The sequence below is a fragment of the Myotis yumanensis genome, unplaced genomic scaffold (assembly GCF_028538775.1).
Source record: "Myotis yumanensis isolate MYYU_CA2020_CCGP unplaced genomic scaffold, mMyoYum1.0.hap1 SCAF_1, whole genome shotgun sequence".
Taxonomy (NCBI): Eukaryota; Metazoa; Chordata; class Mammalia; order Chiroptera; family Vespertilionidae; genus Myotis; species Myotis yumanensis.
Window position 1 is genome coordinate 133731826 of NW_027223752.1, and position 19665 is coordinate 133751490.

Sequence of the window (19665 nt, forward strand, 5' to 3'; positions counted from 1 at the left end):
GATCATGGTGTATGATCTTTTTAATATATTGCTGGATCTGATTTGATATTTTGTTGAGGATTTTAGTATCTATCTTCATCAGGGATATTGGCCTGTAATTCTCTTTCTTTGTAGTGTTTATCTGGTTTTGGAATTAGGGTAATGCTAGCCTCATATAAAGTGCTTGGAAGTGTTCCTTCCTCTTGGATTTTTTTGAATAGTTTGAGGAGTATAGGTGTTAGTTCTTCTTTGAATGTTTGGTCAAACTCCCCAAACTGTCCAAACCCAGGCTTTTGTTTGCTGGGAGTTTTTTATTACTGCTTCTGTTTCATCTGTTGTTATTGACCTGTTCAGGTTTTCTGATTCAGTTTTAGGAGATTGTAGTTTTCTAGGAATTTGTCCATTTCATCCACATTGTCCAGCTTGTTGGCATATAGTTCATAATATTTTCTTACAATCCTTTGTATTTCTGTGGTGTCAAGTGGTTACTTCTTCACTTTTGTTTTTGATTTTATTTATTTGGGTCCTCTTTCTATGTTTCTTGATGAGTCTGGCTAATGGTTCATCAATTTTGTTTATCTTTTCAAAGAACCAGCTCTTGGTTTCATTGATTTTTTTGTATTTTTTTTTTTAGTCTCTATGTCATTTATTTCGGCTCTAATCTTTATTCTTTCCTTCCTTCTACTTACTTTGGGCTTTCCTTCTTATTCTCTTTGTAGTTCTTCAAGTTGTAGAGTTAGTTTATTGTTGCTTTTTTATTTTTTGAGGTAGGCTGGTAGTGCTATGAACTTCCCTCTCGGGACTGTTTTTGCTGTGTCCCAGAGATTTTGGGTTGTTGTGTGTTCATTTTCACTTGTTTCCAGGATGTGTTTTTTATTTCTTGTTCTCGTTGCTAACCCATTCATTGTTTAATAACATGCTATTTAGTCTCCATGTGTTTGAATGTTTTTACTGTAGTTGATTTCTAATTTCATTCCACTGTAATCTGAGAAGATGCTTGATATGATTTCAATCATCTTTTTAAAAAATATTTGTATTGATTTCAGAGAGAAATGGAGAGGGAGAGGGAGAGAGAAACATCAGTGATGAGAGAGAATCATTGATCGGCTGCCTCTGCACACCCCCTACTGGGGATTAAGCCTGCAACCCAGACATGTGCCCTGGATCAGAATCAAACCCGGGACCCTTCAGTCCACAGTCCGACACTCTGTCCACTGAGCCAAACCTGCTAGGACGATTTCAATCTTCTTGAAATTGTAGAGACTTGTTTTGTGTCCTAACATGTGGTCTATCTTTGTGAATGATCCATGTGCACTTGAGAACAATGTATATTCTGCAGCTTTGGGGTGAAATGTTCTATAAATGTCAATTAAGTCCATCTGATCCAGTGTGTCCTTTAGAGTCACTATTTCCTTGTTAAGTTTTTGTCTGGAAGATCTACCCAGTGAAGTGAGCAGGGTGTTAAAGTCCCCTACTATGACTATATTGTCGATCTCCGTTAAAGTCCTCTAGAACAGCGGTTCTCAACCTGTGGGTCGCGACCCCTAAAAAATACATCCTGCATATCAGATATTTACATTACAACTCATAACAGTAGCAAAATTACATTTATGAAGTAGCAACAAAAATAATTTTATGGTTGGGGGTCACCACAACATGAGGAACTGTATTATAGGGTCGCGACATTAGGAAGGTTGAGAACCACTGCTCTAGAAGTTTTTTTTTATATATTTAGGTGCTCCTCTATTGGGTGCATAGATTTTTACCAGGGTTATATTCTCTTGTTAAATCAATCCCGTTAGTATTATGTAGTGACCTTTGTTGTCTCTTGTGATTGCCTTCATTTTGAGGTCTTTTTTGTCTGATATGAGTATTGCTACTCTGGTTATTTTTTCTTTTCATTTGCATGGAAAATTTTTTTCTATCCCTTCACTCATCCTGTGTATGTCTTTTGTTTTGAGGTGGGTTTCTTGTAGACAGCATATAATTGGATCATGTTTTTATATCCATTCAGCTACTCTACACCTTTTGATTGGAACATTTAATCCATTTACATTTAAGGTTATTATTGATAGGTATTTATTTATTGCCATTTTAATTCTGTATGCCTAGATTTCTCTATTTCTTCTTCTCATTACAGCAGTCCCTTTAGCATTTCTTGTAATGGTGGCTTGGTGATATACTGCTTTAGCCTTTTTTTTGTTGTCTGGGAAGCTCTTTATTTGACCGTCTATTTTGAATGATAGCCTTGCTGGATATAATCATCACGGTCTCAGATCCTTGCTTTCCATTACCTTGAGTACTTCTTGCCATTTCCTTCTGGCCTGTAGGGTTTATGATGAGAAATCAGGTGTCAGCCTTATGAGGCTCCTTTGGAGGTAATAGTTTGCTTTTCTCTTGCTGTCTTTAAGATCCTCTCTTTGTCTTTAATTTTTGGCATTTTAATTGTGATGTGTCTGGGTGTGGGCCTGTTTGTGTTCTTCTTGCTTGGGGTTCTCTGTGCCTCCTGGACTTGTGTGACTTTTTCCTTTATCAGGTTAGGGAAGTTTTCTGCCATTATTTCTTCAAACACGTTCTGTATCTCTCTCCTTTTCTGACTCTTCTGGCACACATGCTATTTGAATATTATTACATTTCACATTGTCTCACAGCTCCCTTAAGCTATCCTCCTGTTTTTTAATTGTTTTTTTTTCTTTTTGGTTCTCCAATTGAGTGATTTTTTTTTAACACAGTCTTCTAATTCACTGATTTGACCCTCAGCTTCCCATTATCTGCTGTGTATTCCTCCCAATGTGTCTTTATTTGTGCTGTGTCGTTCTTTATTTCTGTTTTCATAGTTACTACATTTTTTCTCATGCTGTTGAGCATCTTTACCATCATTATTCTGAACTTTGTATCAGATAAATTTCTTATCTCCATTTCATTTATCTCTTCTTCTGGAGAATTCTCTTGTTCTTTCATTTGGGGGTTATTTCATTGTCTCCTCATTTTGGCTGCCTGTTTGGGTTTGTGACTGTGTATTAGGTAGATCTGCTACATGTATCATTCTCTAGTGTGGGACAGTGTTAAACACTGCTTATGACTAATTAGATCAGGCAAAGATTCAAAGCCTCAGGAGCATGCTCTGTCTACAGACTGATAGAATTTTGTCTTGAATTACCCTCAGGCAATCATCCACAGGTATGGCAAGAGTTTTTTTTCAATAGGGTAGGGCAATTGCTTCTGCCTGGAGGCTAATTGTTATTCTCAGTCTCTTAACACAGTGGTCGGCAAACTATGGTTCGCGAGCCACATGCGGCTGTTTGGCCCCTTGAGTGTGTCTCTTCCACAGAATACTGACTTCTGTGCATGGGCCACGAAGTTTCAGTTGCACTGTACATGCGCGCCCGCACGTGGTATTTTGTGGAAGAGCCACACTCAAGGGGCCAAACAGCCGCATGTGGCTCACGAACCGCAGTTTGCCGACCACTATCTTAACACATTGCGGACGGATCATGAGAATTCTCGCTTCATATTACACAGTGTTTTACAAAGTATCATACTTTAAAAAGATATTAGCTTGTAAGAACATGTAATAAATAATTTTAAAATGCAATGGATATTTAATTTTAGAGCATGCCTTTAACATTTATGTAAAACGTTTTTTGTATTTGTTCAATAGAAGCTTATCTGGCCACTGGGTAAAGCTAGCAAAAAAATTACTGGTCTGCAATGTGTTAATGGGCCTAACAACTCTCCACTGTGGGGCAAGGTGTTTTCCAATAGGGTGGATCAACTGTCTTCCCCCCAGGCAATGTCGCCTGTATAGCAAATGTCCATGAGAAAGACGACGTCCAGAGTGTGAGGAATGACTCAGCACAGGAAACCCGGGTGTCTGCCCTTTGAGCTCTAACTCCAGGGCCCCCAGTCCTGGCTTCTGCTCACCCAGCTGCATTACACTCTGCCCTACCTTTGTCAGCGCACAAGATGGGTGGCTCCACAAGGAATTGTGTGTGTTGGCCCTTTAAGCGTGTGCCTTGAGTTTCCAGCCGTCTCTCCCTGTCAGACAGCAACCCTGCTGCTTTTCACAGCTAGATGTTATGTGGCTACCCTTCTCAGTTCTGGTGCTCTCTGCTGTGGGGCCCTGGGTGGGGATTAGACCCCAGAGTTCTCAGTGGTAACCCCCCACAGTTGAGATATCTCTCCAGACCTTCAGTTGCTGTCTGTGGGCACCCATCAACCCTTTTGCAGTGGTATTTATGATTAAAATTTTTCTCTAAATTTTAAAGTATCTTAGCATTCAAATGCTGAGTACTTTTTATTTTAGTAAAAGCTGCCTCTATATATTTAGTTAATAACCATGATAGCAGTCTTGGTTTCATTGGCCAAAAATCTAATGTGAAGTTGCTCTGCCCTAAAATAAAGCATAATTAAATTTTTAAAATTCTTTTAAAAAATATGATCTTAATGATTTTTAGAGAGAGAGGAAGAGAGAGGGATAGATAGAAACATTGATGAGAGAGAGCATCAGTCAATCGGCTGCCTCCTGCACATCTCTTACTGGGGATTGAGCCCATAACCCTGGCATGTGCCCTGACTGGGAATCTAACCAGTTACCTCTTGGTTCCTGGGTTGACCTCTAACCACTGAGCCACAAAAGTTAGGGGGGAAAAAAGCTTCTCCACAGAATGGAATATTCTTCAGACTATTGTAGGAGAGCTATAAGAAATTACTTTGATGATAGGTAGACTGCATGTTATAATTTGCATTCATGAGTTTTTCTTTAAATTTTTATTTATTGATTTATTAAAGGGAGGGAGGGAGGGGAAGAGAGAGGGGGAAAAACATCAGTTTGTTGTTCCAGTTATTTATGCATTCATTGGTTGATTCTTATATATGCCCTGACTGGAGATCAAACGCAGGACCGTGCTCTAACCAACTGAGCTAACCAGCCAGGGCAGTTTATTTCATCATTTTGTTTGTGTATATATGCATATACATATACACAGCCAGAGAATTCGTGGATGAATAGAAAAATGTAGATACACACCGAAACTCCTTTTTCTGTTGGACTTAGTCTTTGGTCCCCTAACATCCCATAAATCTTTTAATTGGCCAATTTCTTTTTTCACTCTGAGTTTTCTCACATCCCACAAAGTAGCTTAATTTGTAACTGCTACACCTGTAATTTTCCACACGGCTACTTGCTTTGAAGAACTTCTAGCAGCTTAGATTTCTTAAGTTACATAATGTCACAAATATTGAGCAGAGCACAGCTCACAGAGCCCAGCTCACAGAGCCCTGTGACATCTAATACAAAGCCTCAGAGGAAGCAGCAGTAAAGGCACTGGATGGCCCTTGCTGGTTTGGCTCAGTGGATAGAGTGTCAGCCTGCAGACTCAAGGGTCCCAGGTTCGATTCCAGTCAAGGGCATGTACCTTGGTTGCGGGCACATCCCCAGTAGGGAGTGTGCAGGAGGCAGCTGATTGATGTTTCTCTCTCATGGATGTTTCTAACTCTCTACCCCTCTCCCTTCCTCTCTGTAAAAAATCAATAAAATATATTTAAAAATAAAAAATAAAGGCACTGGATGATGTGTGATCCGAATGGAGTGCATGTGGTTTTGAAGAATCCTGATCTAAAATAATGTCTTTGGGACAATAGTTCCATTGTTTTTCAACCTTTTAACACATTGTTTGCGGGTAGTTTTAATTGTGCAATTTTTTGCGCAAATGGTAACATTCAGTAAAATTATGATAACTTTAGTTTTACATATTTTTTTTCAATGAAACTTTTTGTGATTTACTATAAAATGTATACTGAATTATTTTTCTTAAATTTTAAACAGACAAATACTGGAAAACTCACTGGAAATTGAAATAAAAGTAATAAAATATGTAGAAATTCCGATTTATTGAAAATATTTTGAAAAGAAGGACAAAACGTATAAATACGTTTCCCACATACAATGTGTTAAAAACACTTTTTTTTCCCAACTTTATTTTGAAAAATTTAAAAACTATAAAGTCATGAGACTGGATTCACCAGTTTGTTAACACTTTGCCACATTTGCACTCTCGCCCCCCATCTCTCTCCCTCCCTCCCTTCCTCTCTTTCTGTACCAGCACTGCCTCACTCCACCTCCAACCCATTTGAGAGTCAGTTGCAGACTTTATGGTACTTTACCCTAAACCTTCAGCATGTATCATTGGAGAAAAGATTCTTGTATAACTACAATACGCTTCCCACACTCACAACATTTAACACGGTTATGATACGACTAGAGGCCCGGTGCATGAAAATTCATGCACTGGAGGGGGCGTTCCCTCAGCCCGGCCTGCCCCCTCTCACAGTCCAGGAGCCCTCAGGGGTGGGAGGCAACCTGGCGATCAGGGGAAGGTGATGCCCTCATCACACCTCTGCTGCTGCCACTGCTGGCAGCACAAGCCTCAGCCGGCCCTGGTTACCTGAGCCTTGGGCACCACTGGACGGCTGGGCAACCGCCATCCGAGGCTTGCCTGTGCCTCAGGCCAGCCATGGGCACCTGGGAGGCTGAGGGGACTGGGAGATTCCAGAGACAGGTGTGCGGGGCACGCCCAGCCTTACCGTGCACCTGCTGCCCTGGTGGGGCTGAGGGGACTGGGTGCCGCCATCTTTGAGGGCGTGGCAGTCAATTAGCATATTCCCTCCTTATTGGCTGTGGGCGCTGCCATCTTTGCGATGGTGTAAGGGTCAATTAGCATATTCCCTCTTTATTAGATAGGATTGGGTATTGTATGGTCTATACAGTATTCAGTTTTCCTCAATTGTCCATTAGTATCCTTTATAGCTTGTGAAGTATGGGCAGGGCATCTAGGATTTAATGAAGAATCATTAAAGATGCCTCTTTAGTCTCATTTAATGTAGATCACATCTCCAACATTTTGCTTTTCTTCCATCACACTGATATTTTGGAGATTCCAAGCCAGTTTTTTTTGTAGGAAGTTCCTCACTTTGGAATTAGCTGATTGTTTCCTCATGTCTCCATTTATTATTTTCATGTCTGAAAACTTGTCTACTTCTTTTGTTATTGAGACCCTGCCTGCAAAAAAAAACTGCTTTTCTATATTTTTAAATTTTTATTTTTATTTTATTTTTTATTTTTTTTAGGCAGAGGAATATTTTCAATGGAATAAGTTACCTTGTGGAATTACTTCCAAAAATAGAATTTCGCTCCACACAATCAGCATTAAGCCATCCACAATGTGGTTTGGAGAAAGAACCAGAAAAACAAATGTAATTGTGAGGTAAGAAAGCACTGTCATATGTCTTCTGAGAGAAATCCTGCTTTGAGGTAAATTGTCTGATTGATTTTAGTTTAAATGCAATCTAGTGTAAGCCTAAGAAGAGGATATGTTATAATTGTGGAAAATAACTTCTGAAATTTAAACTAAAGAGAAGCTGATTCCAAACCTGTCTCATGGCTAATACCATCAGTCAGTATTTCCTGAGGCCCAGCTAGTTGGGTAGATAAGATGGTTAGAAACTGAGAGTATCTTGCTTGGCAAGGTGGTGGTAATGGATTGATATCGGAGGAAACAGAGTCCTTAGTGAAATACAGGAGTACCATAATGATCATCATTTTGGGGCAACATTTCCTTAATATTAGCTGTTCAGAATTCTACAGATATTTATATTTCTGGAAAGAGTCCCTTTGTGTTCCAGGAATAAATTCTTTTTTAAAATTTTTTAAATTTAATTTTATTGTTTAAAGTTCTTAATTATAACTTATTTTTACTGGAATAGTCTAATGGAAAAGCTTGAAATTAAGAACTTAGCTTAGTTTTGATAAATGGCCTTTTAATTCTGTGTTTTCATTTCCCTTTAGGACTGGAGAGAGTTCATACAGAGCTTGTTTTTCTTTTCACTCCTCCTACAGTGAGGTAAGAGGATCCCATATACCCATAACCCTGTTGAAAACTGCTCAGCAGCCTTCATGATTGTGAGCAAGTCTCCTTGAAGACTTGGTGTGGCTTTTCCTAAAGAGATGCAGGGAGCCCTAGCCAGTTTGGCTCAGTGGATAGAGCGTCAGCCTGCGAACTGAAAGGTCCCAGGTTCGATTCCGGTCAAGGGCACATGCCCAGGTTGTGGGCTCGATCCCCAGTGGGGGGTTTGCAGGAGGCAGCTGATCAATGATTCTCTCTCATCATTGATGTTTCTATCTCTCTCTCTTTCTCTCTCTCTTCTTCTTCTCTGAAATCAATAAAAATATATTTTAAAAAAAGAAACGCAGGGAAAATATCTCAGTAGATGAGTACATTTACTAAGTACAAAGGAAATTGCTGTTATTACCTGTTTTCAGCCTAAACATTGAAGGCTGTATGTATGATTAAGGTTTTCTTCCCGACTTGCTTCCTAAATATAATTTAACTTCCCCATTTCAGTTGTATTGTTCATCTGTCATAAAAAAAAAATCGTAAACATTATTTGAAGGAGTACTACAGATAAAACCTCATTATAGGCAGCCTTAATTTCCAGATTCTTGGGCTCTTCCAAAATTTGATTGTATTAAAAAGCCACTTAAAAAATACCCCTTGAATCTTCAGCAATGGGGAAGAACAAAAATGATTGAGCTATAGACCTTGTCTTTAAGAAGGATATAGTATACTACAACTACCCAGTTTTAGGAGGGCTTAAAATGGTTTAGTTATGGTACTTTTTATATAGAAAGTTGACCAGCTAGAATGGGAACTTGATATATGTAATTTATTTGCAAAATCCTCATGCATTTCCAAAGTAAATGCTAGCTAGCATTTAACAAGAGATTCAGTAATTTCATGTGTTGGAGAAAAGCAATATAAAAGCAGGCTTTCTATGACACTTTAAGTGATATATAATTTTAGTTTTACCATTTCTGCACTTAAAAATCCATTTCCTTGATAACTGTTGTTTTTGTATTTGGGATACATGGATACAGCTCTGCAGCAGTGAGCCGTGGACGTGTTAATGATTTGAACAGGTGGATTCTTTCAGGACTCCAGGTAGTGGCATTCTTATCATGTCAGCCATATTATAAATAATTCTTCATATTATCAAAATATCACAATGACATCTCTATTAAATAACTGACCTTAACTTCCAGGTACAAATAGGTTATCTGAGAGTAGCTTGGAAATAATTCATTTTGGTGGTATATAATTTGTTTTCTTCATCGATTTCTTCTGAATCTTAGGTTGTTGTCAAAGTCCCTTCCTGATTATTTGTCCTTGGTGTAGCATCTCACTCAGCATCAGAGTCCCTTTCTCTTGATTGACAAAGTACCCTTTCTGTGTCAGCCACAGGGAGGGCATCTCATCAGGGGAAAAGGACAGGGTAGGTCTTATTTTTTCAATCAGATCTACTTCTGTCTTATGTCTCTTCAGTATAGTTAGTAGCCACATTGGGAAGCATAAGCCTTCATGGGACTTTATAAAATTACCTCCCATTAAGGATGTATTTCTCTGCAACTTGAGTAGACGATTGACACACTTCATCTCTTCCCATTCTCCTTAAATCAGAGCCAGTTATTAAGCACATAGTGGGATTACTCTGAGCTCTGCTTAGTCATCTTCTTTCATAGTATTTGATGAGAGACAGGCTTTCCTGAAAATTGGTTTAATTAATATGCCTATATCCTATACACTGAGTGGCCAGATTATTATAACCACCTGAAGCAGGTTGTTTACCACAACAGAAGTGATTTTTTTCTGAAGATATGGGTAAACAACGAGATTTAACAGCCTTTGAACGTGGGACACACACACACACACACACTCTGAGTGGCCAGATTATTATGACCACCCCATCAGTACTTCGTTGGGCCACCTTTTGCCTTCAATACTGCAGCGATTCTTCTTGGCATTGACTCCACGAGATGTTGAAAGGTGATGCAAGGAATCTGACACCATTCCTGATGAATAGCACTGTCCAGTTCTGTGAGATTTGATGGTTGTGGAACCAGCTGCCTGATGGCTTTTTTAACTTCGTCCCACACATGCTCAATTTGATTGAGATCTGGTGATTGTGGGGGCCACCTACGCAAGGTAAAGTCTCCCTCATGTTCTTGAAACCACTCCTGCACAATACGAGCACCGTGGCATGACACATTGTCTTGATCAGCAACGATACTTAGGTATGTTGTGCTATTCAGACATTTATAATGATCTGGTCCTCTAGCAACTTCAGCGGGAAATTATAGCTAATTGCCTACAAACGTCAGGTGGTCATAATAATCTGGCCACTCAGTGTATATTAAGAAGTGTTATGTCCTCTTTTTTGTTGTTATTTTTTTTCTTTTTAATTAAATCTTTATTATTGAAAGTATTGCATATGTCCTGCCTTTCCCCCCATTAATTCTTTCTAGCCACCCCCACCTCTCACCACAGGCCTTCACCACCTTATTGTCTGTGCCCATGGGTTGTATATATATGCATACAAGTTCTTTGGTTGATCTCTTCCCACCCACCCACCCCCACCTTCCCTCTGAGATTCTGCAGTCTGTTCTATGTCTCTGGATGTATTCTGTTCATCAGTTTATTTTGTTCATTAGATTCCACATATGTTCATGAGATCATGTGATACTTATCTTTCTCTGACTGGCTTATTTTGCTTAGCATAATACTCTCTAGGTCCCTCTATGCCAGTGATGGTGAACCTATGACACGCGTGTCAGAGGTGACACGCGAACTCATTTTTTTGGTTGATTTTTCTTTGTTAAATGGCATTTAAATATATAAAATAAATATCAAAAATATTAAGTCTTTGTTTTACTATGGTTGCAAATATCAAAAAATTTCTATATGTGACATGGCACCAGAGTTGTTAGGGTTTTCAAAATGCTGACACGCCAAGCTCAAAAGGTTCGCCATCACTGCGCTATGCTGTCTCAGAGTAAGAGATCCTTCTTTTTTACTGCTGCATAGTGATGTAAATGTACCACAGCTTTTTTATCCACTCATCTACTGATGGGCACTTGGGCTTTTTCCAAATATTAGCTATTTTAAATTGTGCTGCTATGAACATAGGGGCACATACATTCTTTCTGATTGGTGTTTCAGGTTTTTTAGACTATATTCCTAGAAGTGGAATCACTGGGTCAAATGGCAGTTCCATATTTAATTTTTTGAAGACACTCCATACTGTTTTCCATAATGGCTGTACCAGTTTGCATTCCTACCAGCAGTGTACTAGGGTTCCTTTTTCTCCACATCCTCACCAGCACTTGTCATTTGTTGATGATAGCCATTCTGACCAGTGTAGGTGATACTGTTTTAATTTGCATCTCTCTGATAATCAGCTACTTTGAGCATTTTTTCATCTGTCTCTTGGCCCTCTATGTTTGCTTTGGAAAATTGCCTATTTAGGTCCTTTGCCCATTTTTAAATTAAATTGTTTATCTTCCTTTTAAGTTGTATGAGTTCCTTATATAGTTTGGATATTAAATTTTATCAGATGTATCATTGCCAAATACGTTCTCCCATACATTGGGCCCCCTTTTCATTTTGTTGATGGTTTGGTTGTCTTCTTGATGTAGTGTCCCCTTTATCATTATAAGATGTCCATTTTTGTCTTTTGTTATTTTGAAATCTATTTTGTCAGACATAAGTATGGCTACACTTCCTTTTCTATGGATGTTATTTGCTTGGAGAATCATTTTCCACCCTTTCACTTTGAGTCTAACTTTGTCTTTGCAGCTTAGATGTGTCTCCTGCAGACAGCATATATTTGGGGTTGTTGTTTTTTTAAATTAGATTGCTACATTGTGCCTCTTTATTGGTGAATTTAGTCCATTTATATTTAGGGTAATTATTGATTTATGAGGACTTCCTTTTGCCTTTTGTGTTCAGGTGGCTTTGCCTCCATTTGTTCTTTTCCTTTGTGTTTCTGTCTTTTGTTTTTGTTTGCTGTTATTCCATACTTCTTTCCTGTTTCCTTCTTTGGAAGTTATATGTCTCAATTTGTGCTTTTTGTGTGTGTTTACCATTAGGTTTATGAAAAAGAAAGCTTCATGTATACTGTAGTCTTTTTTCATTTGAATGCATCTGATCTCCATCCTCCTTTGCAAAATTCGGATCTTTATCCCCTCCCCTTTTGTTTTTGTTACCACAAATTATCCCTGTTTATGCTTTAAGTTTGCTGTTGATCTTACTCATAGTTTTGTGACCTTTCGTCTTTGTTTCATTAGAATAACCCCTTTGAATATTTCCTGCAATGGAGGTTTTCTGGTTATAAATTCCCTCAGTTCCTGTATATCTGGAAAATTCTTTATTTCTCCTTCATATTTAAAGGATAACTTTGCTGGACATATTATTCTTGGCTGGTAATTTCTCTCAATAGTTTGAATATTTGGTTGCACTCTCTTCTGGCTTGTAGAGTTTGTGCTGATAAGTCTGATGATAATCTAATGGGCTTTCCATTATTTGTTACTTTCTTCTTTTTCTTGGCTGCCTTGAAAATTCTTTCTTTGCCATTAGTTTTTGACAGTTTTAATACAATGTGCCTTGGAGAAGGTCTCTGGATTGAGGTAACTAGTTATTCTGTTTGCTTCTTGTACTTGAGGATTGAGCTCTTTCCATAGGTTTAGTAAGTTCTCATCAACTATTTGCTCAAATAGCCCCTCTGTTCCCTTTTCCCTCTTTTCTTCTAATTCTTATATTGCTTTTTCTGATAGAGCCAGATAGTTCTTATAGATTTCTTTCATTTTATTTTATTCCTCAGATCTCTCTCTTCTTCCCTCTGCATCATTTCTAGATTTCTATCTTTGCTATCACTAATTCTTTCCTCCATTTGGTCAGCTCTATTTCCTATGCTCTCTAATTTACTCTTGCTTTGAGTTCTTAATCTCCAGAATGTTTTTCTTTTCTCTAATCCTTATTCGAGGATATTTTCTTCAATGCTTTTAGAGAGAGTGGAAGGGAGAGGGGAGGAGAGAAACGTTGATGGAAGGGAGGCACATTAGTTGCCTCCTACATGCACCCCTACCGGGCCAGGGATCGAGCCTGCAACCAAGGTATGTGCCCTTGACCGGGAATCGAATCTGTGACCTTTCGGTGCGTGGGCCAATTCTCTAAGCACTGAGCAACCGGCCAGGCCAGTTTCTTCTTAAAGGTTTCAACCTTTTTGGTAAAGTACACATTTTATTAATTTGTTTTCTGAGTTCATTAAATTGCCTGTATATTTTCAGAACTGCAACCTTGAATTCGGTCATTTCTATATCATATTCCATGTGTTTAACTATGCTTTCTGGAGATTTTTTATTTTTCTTTCTGAGCTGCCTTGCTACCTTGGTTATTCATGGTATTTGAGGGATTCCTTCTCTATCTAAGCATCTATGTATTAGTGGTACATCTCTAGATTACTATGAAGAGGTCTTTCTCTTATTTTCCAGTAAGTGGCACTGAATCACAAGTTCTTTAGTTGTGTGAAACCCCAATGTTGACTCCTCCCGCATCTCTGACTGCCATCAGTGTAGTGGCAATGTGCGGGTGTGGGGTTGACTGGTGGAACCCACTGTCTTTTTTGTTTTACCCTCCTGGTAATGGCACCCTTGGACCTTCATGGGGTACCCCCTTTGTCCTGACCAGGGACCAGTCACAGAGTACACCCTTTGCTCAGGGGAAATATTTATTCTGTAGTACAAGCATGTCAAACTCAAAGGCTAACATGGGCCAAATAAACAAGGTTTGTTTATGTAGGCCACACAAAACCAAAAGCTTCAATTTTCATAGAAAAGTAGGTTTATTTCAATAGAGACATGCTGAGTACAAAAGGCTGAAATAAATGAGTAATATTTAACATAAAATAATAGAACATTTTAATAAAAATTAATATTTTTTCTTGAACATTAACTTACCAGACACTGAATAACTACACAAATAAGCATAATGCAAATTAACCTATTTTTCTTGTTCTCCAAAAGCTAAATATTTCCTGTTGCGCACACAAACAAGTCAGTACAAGACTAATGACGTGGCAATCAGCTGCTAAAATATGCGCTGCTAGTATTAGTGGAGACAAATGGTGTCCCTGCATGTAAGGCACGTAAGGGAAATGAATGCAACATGATTATAGTAATCAATCATTAGCGAACATTGTAGTTCATTATTAATAACTAGAGGCCCAGTGCATGAAATTCATGCACGGGAAGGGGTGGTCCCCTCAACCCAGCCTGCACCCTCTCCAATCCAGGACATCCCTCTCACAATCCGGGACCACTGGCTCCTAAATGCTCACCTGCCTGCCTGCCCCTAACTGCCCCCCCTGCTGGCCTGGTCACCCCCAACCGCCCCCCTGCTGGCCTAGTTGCCCCCCCAGCCGGCCTGGTCACACCCAACTGCCCCACCCAGCCGGCCTGGTTGCCCTAACTGCCCTCCCACCCCCGCCAGCCTGGTCACTTCTCACTGCCCCCCTCTGCCAGCCTGGTCACCCCTCACTGCCCCCTCTGCAAGCCTGGTCACCCCATGCAGCCTGCTGCTCAGTCGTTTGGTCACCCCTCACTAACCTCCCTGCCGACCTGGTCGCCCCATGCAGCCTGTTTGGTTGTCCGTTCAGTTGCAATGGTCACTTAGACTTTTATATATATACTAGAGGCCTGGTGCACAAAAATTTGTGCACTCGGGGGGGAAGGAGGTCCCTCAGCCCGGCCTGTGCCCTCTCGCAGTCTGGGACCCCTCAGGAGATAACGACCTGCTGGCTTAGGCCTGCTCCTGGGTGGCAGAGGGAAGGCCCAATCCCTAGGTGCAGCCCCTGGTCAGGCTCAGAGCAGGGCTGATTGGGGGGTTGGGGCACCGCCCCCTATCACACTCAAGGCAGGGTCAATGGGGAGGTTGCGGCGCCACCCCCTGTGATGCACAGAGCAGGGCCAATCAGGGGGTTGGGGCACTGCCCCTGTCACTCACAGAGCAGGGCCAATCAGGGGGTTGGGGCGCTGCCCCCTGTCACACACAGAGCAGGGCCCATCAGGGGGTTGGGGAGCTCCTCCCTGTCACTCACAGAGTAGGGCCGATAGGGGAGTTGGGGCACCGCCCCCTGTCACACACATAGCTGGGCGGATCAGGGGGTTGGGGCGCTGCACCCTGTCACACTCAGGGCAGGGCCAATGGGGAGGTTATGGCTCTACCCTGTCAAACACAGAGCAAGGCCCGTGGAGGGGGGTTGGGGCGCCGCACCCTGTCACACACAGAGCAGGGCCGATCAGGGGGTTGGGCCGCCACCACTGTCACACTCAGGGCAGGGCCGATGGAGAGGTTATGGCTCTACCCTGTCACACACAGAGCAGGGCCCATAGGTGCGGCGGGGGGGACGGGGGGGTTGGGGCGCCGCACCCTGTCACACACAGAGCAGGGCCGATCAGGGGATTGGGGAGCTCCCCGCTATCAGGCACAGAGCAGGGCCTGTGGGGGGGGTGGGATGGGGTGCCGCACCCTGTCACGAACAGAGCAGGGTGGATAGGGAAGTTGTCGCCCCGCCCCCTGTCACACACAGAGCCGCAGGGCGATCAGGGTGTTTGGGTGCTGCCCCCTGTCACACTGATTCCGGTGCCGGGAGCCTCGCTGCTCCGCTGATCCCGGTGCTGGGAGGCATATTATCCTTTTACTATATAGGATAGAGGCCTGGTGCATGGGTGGGGGCCGGCTGGTTTGCCCTGAAGGGTGTCCTGGATCAGGGTGGGGGTCCCCACTGGGGTGCCTGGCCAGTCTGGGTGAGGGGCTGAGGGCTGTTTTCCAGGTGGAGAGTGACTAAAGCTCCCAACCGCTCCTTGTTTTCTTTTTTTTTTTTTTCTGGGCCAGCTTTAGCTCTGAGGCCTCGCTGCTGAAAACATCGATACAATGTTGCTAAAGCCGGGCTGAATGAAAGCCGGTTTCTGGTGTTTTGTTTATCTTCTTATTTGCAACATAGTACATAGTTGCTTAGAGTTGTAGCTCAGAGGCTGGCTAGTGAGGTGGGGAACGTTGGAGTTCGCAGCAAGCAAGCCTCATGTTCGCTTCCAGCTGCCTGGCTGCCGGCCGCCATCTTGGCTGACAGTTAATTTGCATATACTCACTGATTAGCCAATGGGAAGGGTAGCAGTCGTATGCCAATTACCATGTTTCTCTTTTATTAGTGTAGACTAGGGGCCTGGTGCACAAAATTCGTGCACGGGGAAGGAGGGGTCCCTCAGCCCGATCTGCACCCTCTCCAATCTGGGAGCCCTCAGGGGATGTCCTACTGACGGCTTAGACCTGCTCCCCATGGTCCTCTGCTCTCTGTGGACCTGCCTGCTTGACGCCACTGTAGGCCCTGGTGTCTGCTCTCTGTAGGGGACTGCCTGTCCTTCGCCGCTGGGGTCAGGGGCAAGCAGCGCCCTGCTGTCTTCTCTCTGGCTCGCCACCGCAGGGGCAAGCAGGGCCCTGGTGTCTGCTCTCTGTGGGGCCCTGCAAGGGACTGCTTGCCCCTCGCTGCCACGGACAGTGGCAAGCAGGGCCCTGCTGTCTGCTCACTCGCTGCAGGGGACGTTCCCGCCCCGTTCCTGGCTGCTTGGGTGTGCGCCAGCTTGGAGTGCCTGGGTCCTGGGGATGTTCCCACCCCAACCCCGGCCGCTTGGCACCTGCAAGCGTAGGCCCGGCATTCCGGACTTCGGCTGCTCTGGGCCTATGGACGGGCCTACAGGCTCAGAGCGGCCTGGCTCCAGAGGACGCCTGTCCCTGTGACAGGGCTGTGGCCAGTTTCCCCTCAGCTCCCAGGCCCTTTGGCGGGTTTTCCCTCAGCTCCCAGGCACTGTGGCGGGTTTCCCCTCCCGCTCCCAGGCGCTGTGGCGGGTTTCCCCTCAGCTCCCAGGCGCTGTGGCGGGTTTCCCCTCAGCTCCCAGGCGCTGTGGCGGGTTTCCCCTCCCGCTCCCAGGCCCTTTGGCGGGTTTCCCCTCCCGCTCCCAGGCGCTGCCCATTCCCCTCCGAGCCACTGCCCCTCCTCGCAGCCGCTGTGGCTGGGCTTGCCCTCCCACCTCCCACCTCCGCAGCCTTGGCTCCGTTTCTGTCCTCGAGGCCTCTACTTAGCTCCCTTCTGTACCGCTTGGCCTCCATGTTGTCCTCAGTCTTCCCTCGCAACTGGTATATGCAAATTAACCGCCATCTTTTAGCTTCTATAATTGAAACATTATATCTTTTGGAGCTGTTGCTTCAGGAGCTCAGAGCCAGGCGGCAGCAGGCGGGGAACCTTGGCTTCCTTCGTCACTGGAGCAAGCAAGCCTCATGTTCTGCTTCAAGTTGCCTGGCTGCCGGCCGCCATCTTGGCTGACAGTTAATTTGCATATCGCCCCGATTAGCCAATGGGAAGGGTAGCGGTCGTACGCTAATTACCATGTTTCTCTTTTATTAGTGTAGATAGATTATGTATAACAGGATATTGTAAAAATTAAGCTACAAAATTTTTAGTAAAATGTTTCTTACATACCGTTATATTGGCTGGGCTGCAAAAATATTCGTTGTGGGTCGCATGCATGGGCTGCAAGTTTGACATGCTTGATATAGTACCAGTTTTTGTGTTTGCAGATAACGTGTTCTGCAACCCAACACCAAGGGAGGTGAGTTCTGGGAGGTTACAGAGCGGCAGGGCTCCGTGGCTTTTTTTCTCTGTCTGAATTGCCAACCATCCAATAAACACAGCAGTACCCTAGTGCTGTGTCCTTGCCCAAGTCTCTGCTCACTTCTGTGGGAATGCCCACTGAATCTCTGGTCCTCCTGGCTGAAGGAAGTGCCAGCCAAAACAGGCACTTCCCCTCTCCAGGCTGAATCCTGTTGTGAGCTCCCAGCTGCAGGGCTGAGCCCATGGCTAGTCTGAGCCCTTATCATCCCCCCTCCCCCATTTGTTCCCACTTGCCCACCTTTAGGTGCAGATCTATCATATGTGCCTGTATGTTGAGTAGGGAATCCTTTGTTGAGTTATAGCTGTTTAAATTGTTGAAATTTCAAGGGGATCTCTCTCACTGCCATTCCTCTGATGTTACTCAAGAAGTATAATTCTGAGACATTGTGTCTTACGTATAATCTAACTTGAAGGGGATGTGTTAATGAGTGCCTGACCTTATATGAGGACACCAAGGTCATGAAAAATACAGAATCATTTTTTTGTTTTGTTAATCCTCACCCAAATATATTTTTTCCATCGATTTTTAGACATAGTGGAAGGGAGGGAGGAAGAGAAAGAAACATCAGTGTGAGAGAGACATATTGATTGGTTGCTTCCCGCATGCGCCCCTTGAAGGAAAATCAAACCCATGACCCTTTGGTGTGCCAACCAGCCAGAGCAATACAGAATCTTTGAATCCCATTAATCAGTGATTGTTAGTTCTTACTGTGGAACAGAACCACCTGAAGAATACAGAATCCCAGGCCCCACTGACACTTAGTGTTAAAAGGATCTTTGGGCTGAGGCCTACGGATTGGGAATTTCTTTTTCCCAAGAGATCCCCAGGTGAGCTCCATATGCTGCAAGCATTGAGAACCATAGCCATGATTTTTCTGCTTCTTTCCCCTGGCCTCCATTTATTTGCCTCTCACACCCAGATTTTTCACTGTTGAGATAATTGATCCATTTTATTTTCCTTCTTCTAGATTAAAGATTTCTTGAGCTATATCAGCCCTGTGAATGCATATCCAAATGTAATTCCAATGGGCACAACTGTGGATAAGGTTATAGAAATGTAAGTTGTTGCTATTTATGGAACTTATGTTATTGAATGGGATGGGTCCAGAGAATAGTTTCTATCATGAGAACAGGGGCAGGACTTAAAGTGATTGTGGCTGTGAATGAGTGTCTGGGTGGGAGCATAATGACTTTAAGTAGGTATGTTATATATTACCTTAAAGGTTTCTGGGAATTGGCATATAGAAGCAGACAGTGTAAGGCCTCAAAAAAGGGCAGGACACCCTCAAATCTTATTTCTGTGCCCTTTTGTATTTCATCTTCACTGAGTATTAGCTTTCAGCCTCTAGAACAACAGTTCTCAACCTGTGGGTCACGACCCCTTTGGCGGTCGAACGACCCTTTCACAGGGGTTGCTTAAGACCATCCTGCATATCAGATGTTTACATTACAATTCATAACAGTAGCAACATTACAGTTATGGAGTAGCAACAGAAATAATTTTATGGTTGGGTCACAATATGAGGAACTGTATTTAAAGGGCCAGAAGGTTGAGAACCACTGCTCTAGAAGGAAGTGATTAAATGTGTGAGATTCTCGCAAGAGATAAGTAGGCAGGGAAGGGAAAACAGCTTGCTATATTGCACTGAAAGCCAGAGGTGTCACTGTATTAAGTTTTTTAGAATAGGGACCTGCTTTTCTGCAGTGCAAGAAAGGATGAGTTTTGCTTTCCCTCAACCCTACAATTAGACACTCACCAGATTGTATGAGCACTTTATTATATTGAAATGATTTTTAATTATTGGATATTTTCGGGGTTTGTTTTGTTTTTACTGATGTTAGAGACAGGAGAGGGAAACATTGATTGGTTGCCTCCTGTAGACACCCCGCCTAGGGCTCGAACCTGCAATGTGGGTATGTGCCCTGACCAGGAATTGATCCCATGACCTTTAGGTATGTAGATGACACTCTCACCAAGTGAGCCTCACTGGCCAGGGCTGCTTTTCTTTTCAATTTTTAAAAGTAGTTATTTACCCCATGGTCATATTTTTATAATCCCTATAAATGATG

At 42.8% G+C, this 19665-nt stretch overlaps 1 protein-coding gene across 2 annotated transcripts in view; it reads left to right on the forward strand.

Moving 5' to 3' along the window:
• DCLRE1C (DNA cross-link repair 1C) overlaps positions 1-19665 on the forward strand; it is a 49681-nt gene that overhangs the window by 20791 nt on the left and 9225 nt on the right. For both annotated transcript variants that reach the window (XM_070431986.1, XM_070431980.1), the window contains exons 10-12: positions 7108-7244; positions 7826-7880; positions 18564-18652. In XM_070431986.1, the coding sequence (XP_070288087.1) occupies positions 7108-7244; positions 7826-7880; positions 18564-18652 (281 nt within the window). The remainder of the gene's footprint in view (positions 1-7107; positions 7245-7825; positions 7881-18563; positions 18653-19665) is intronic.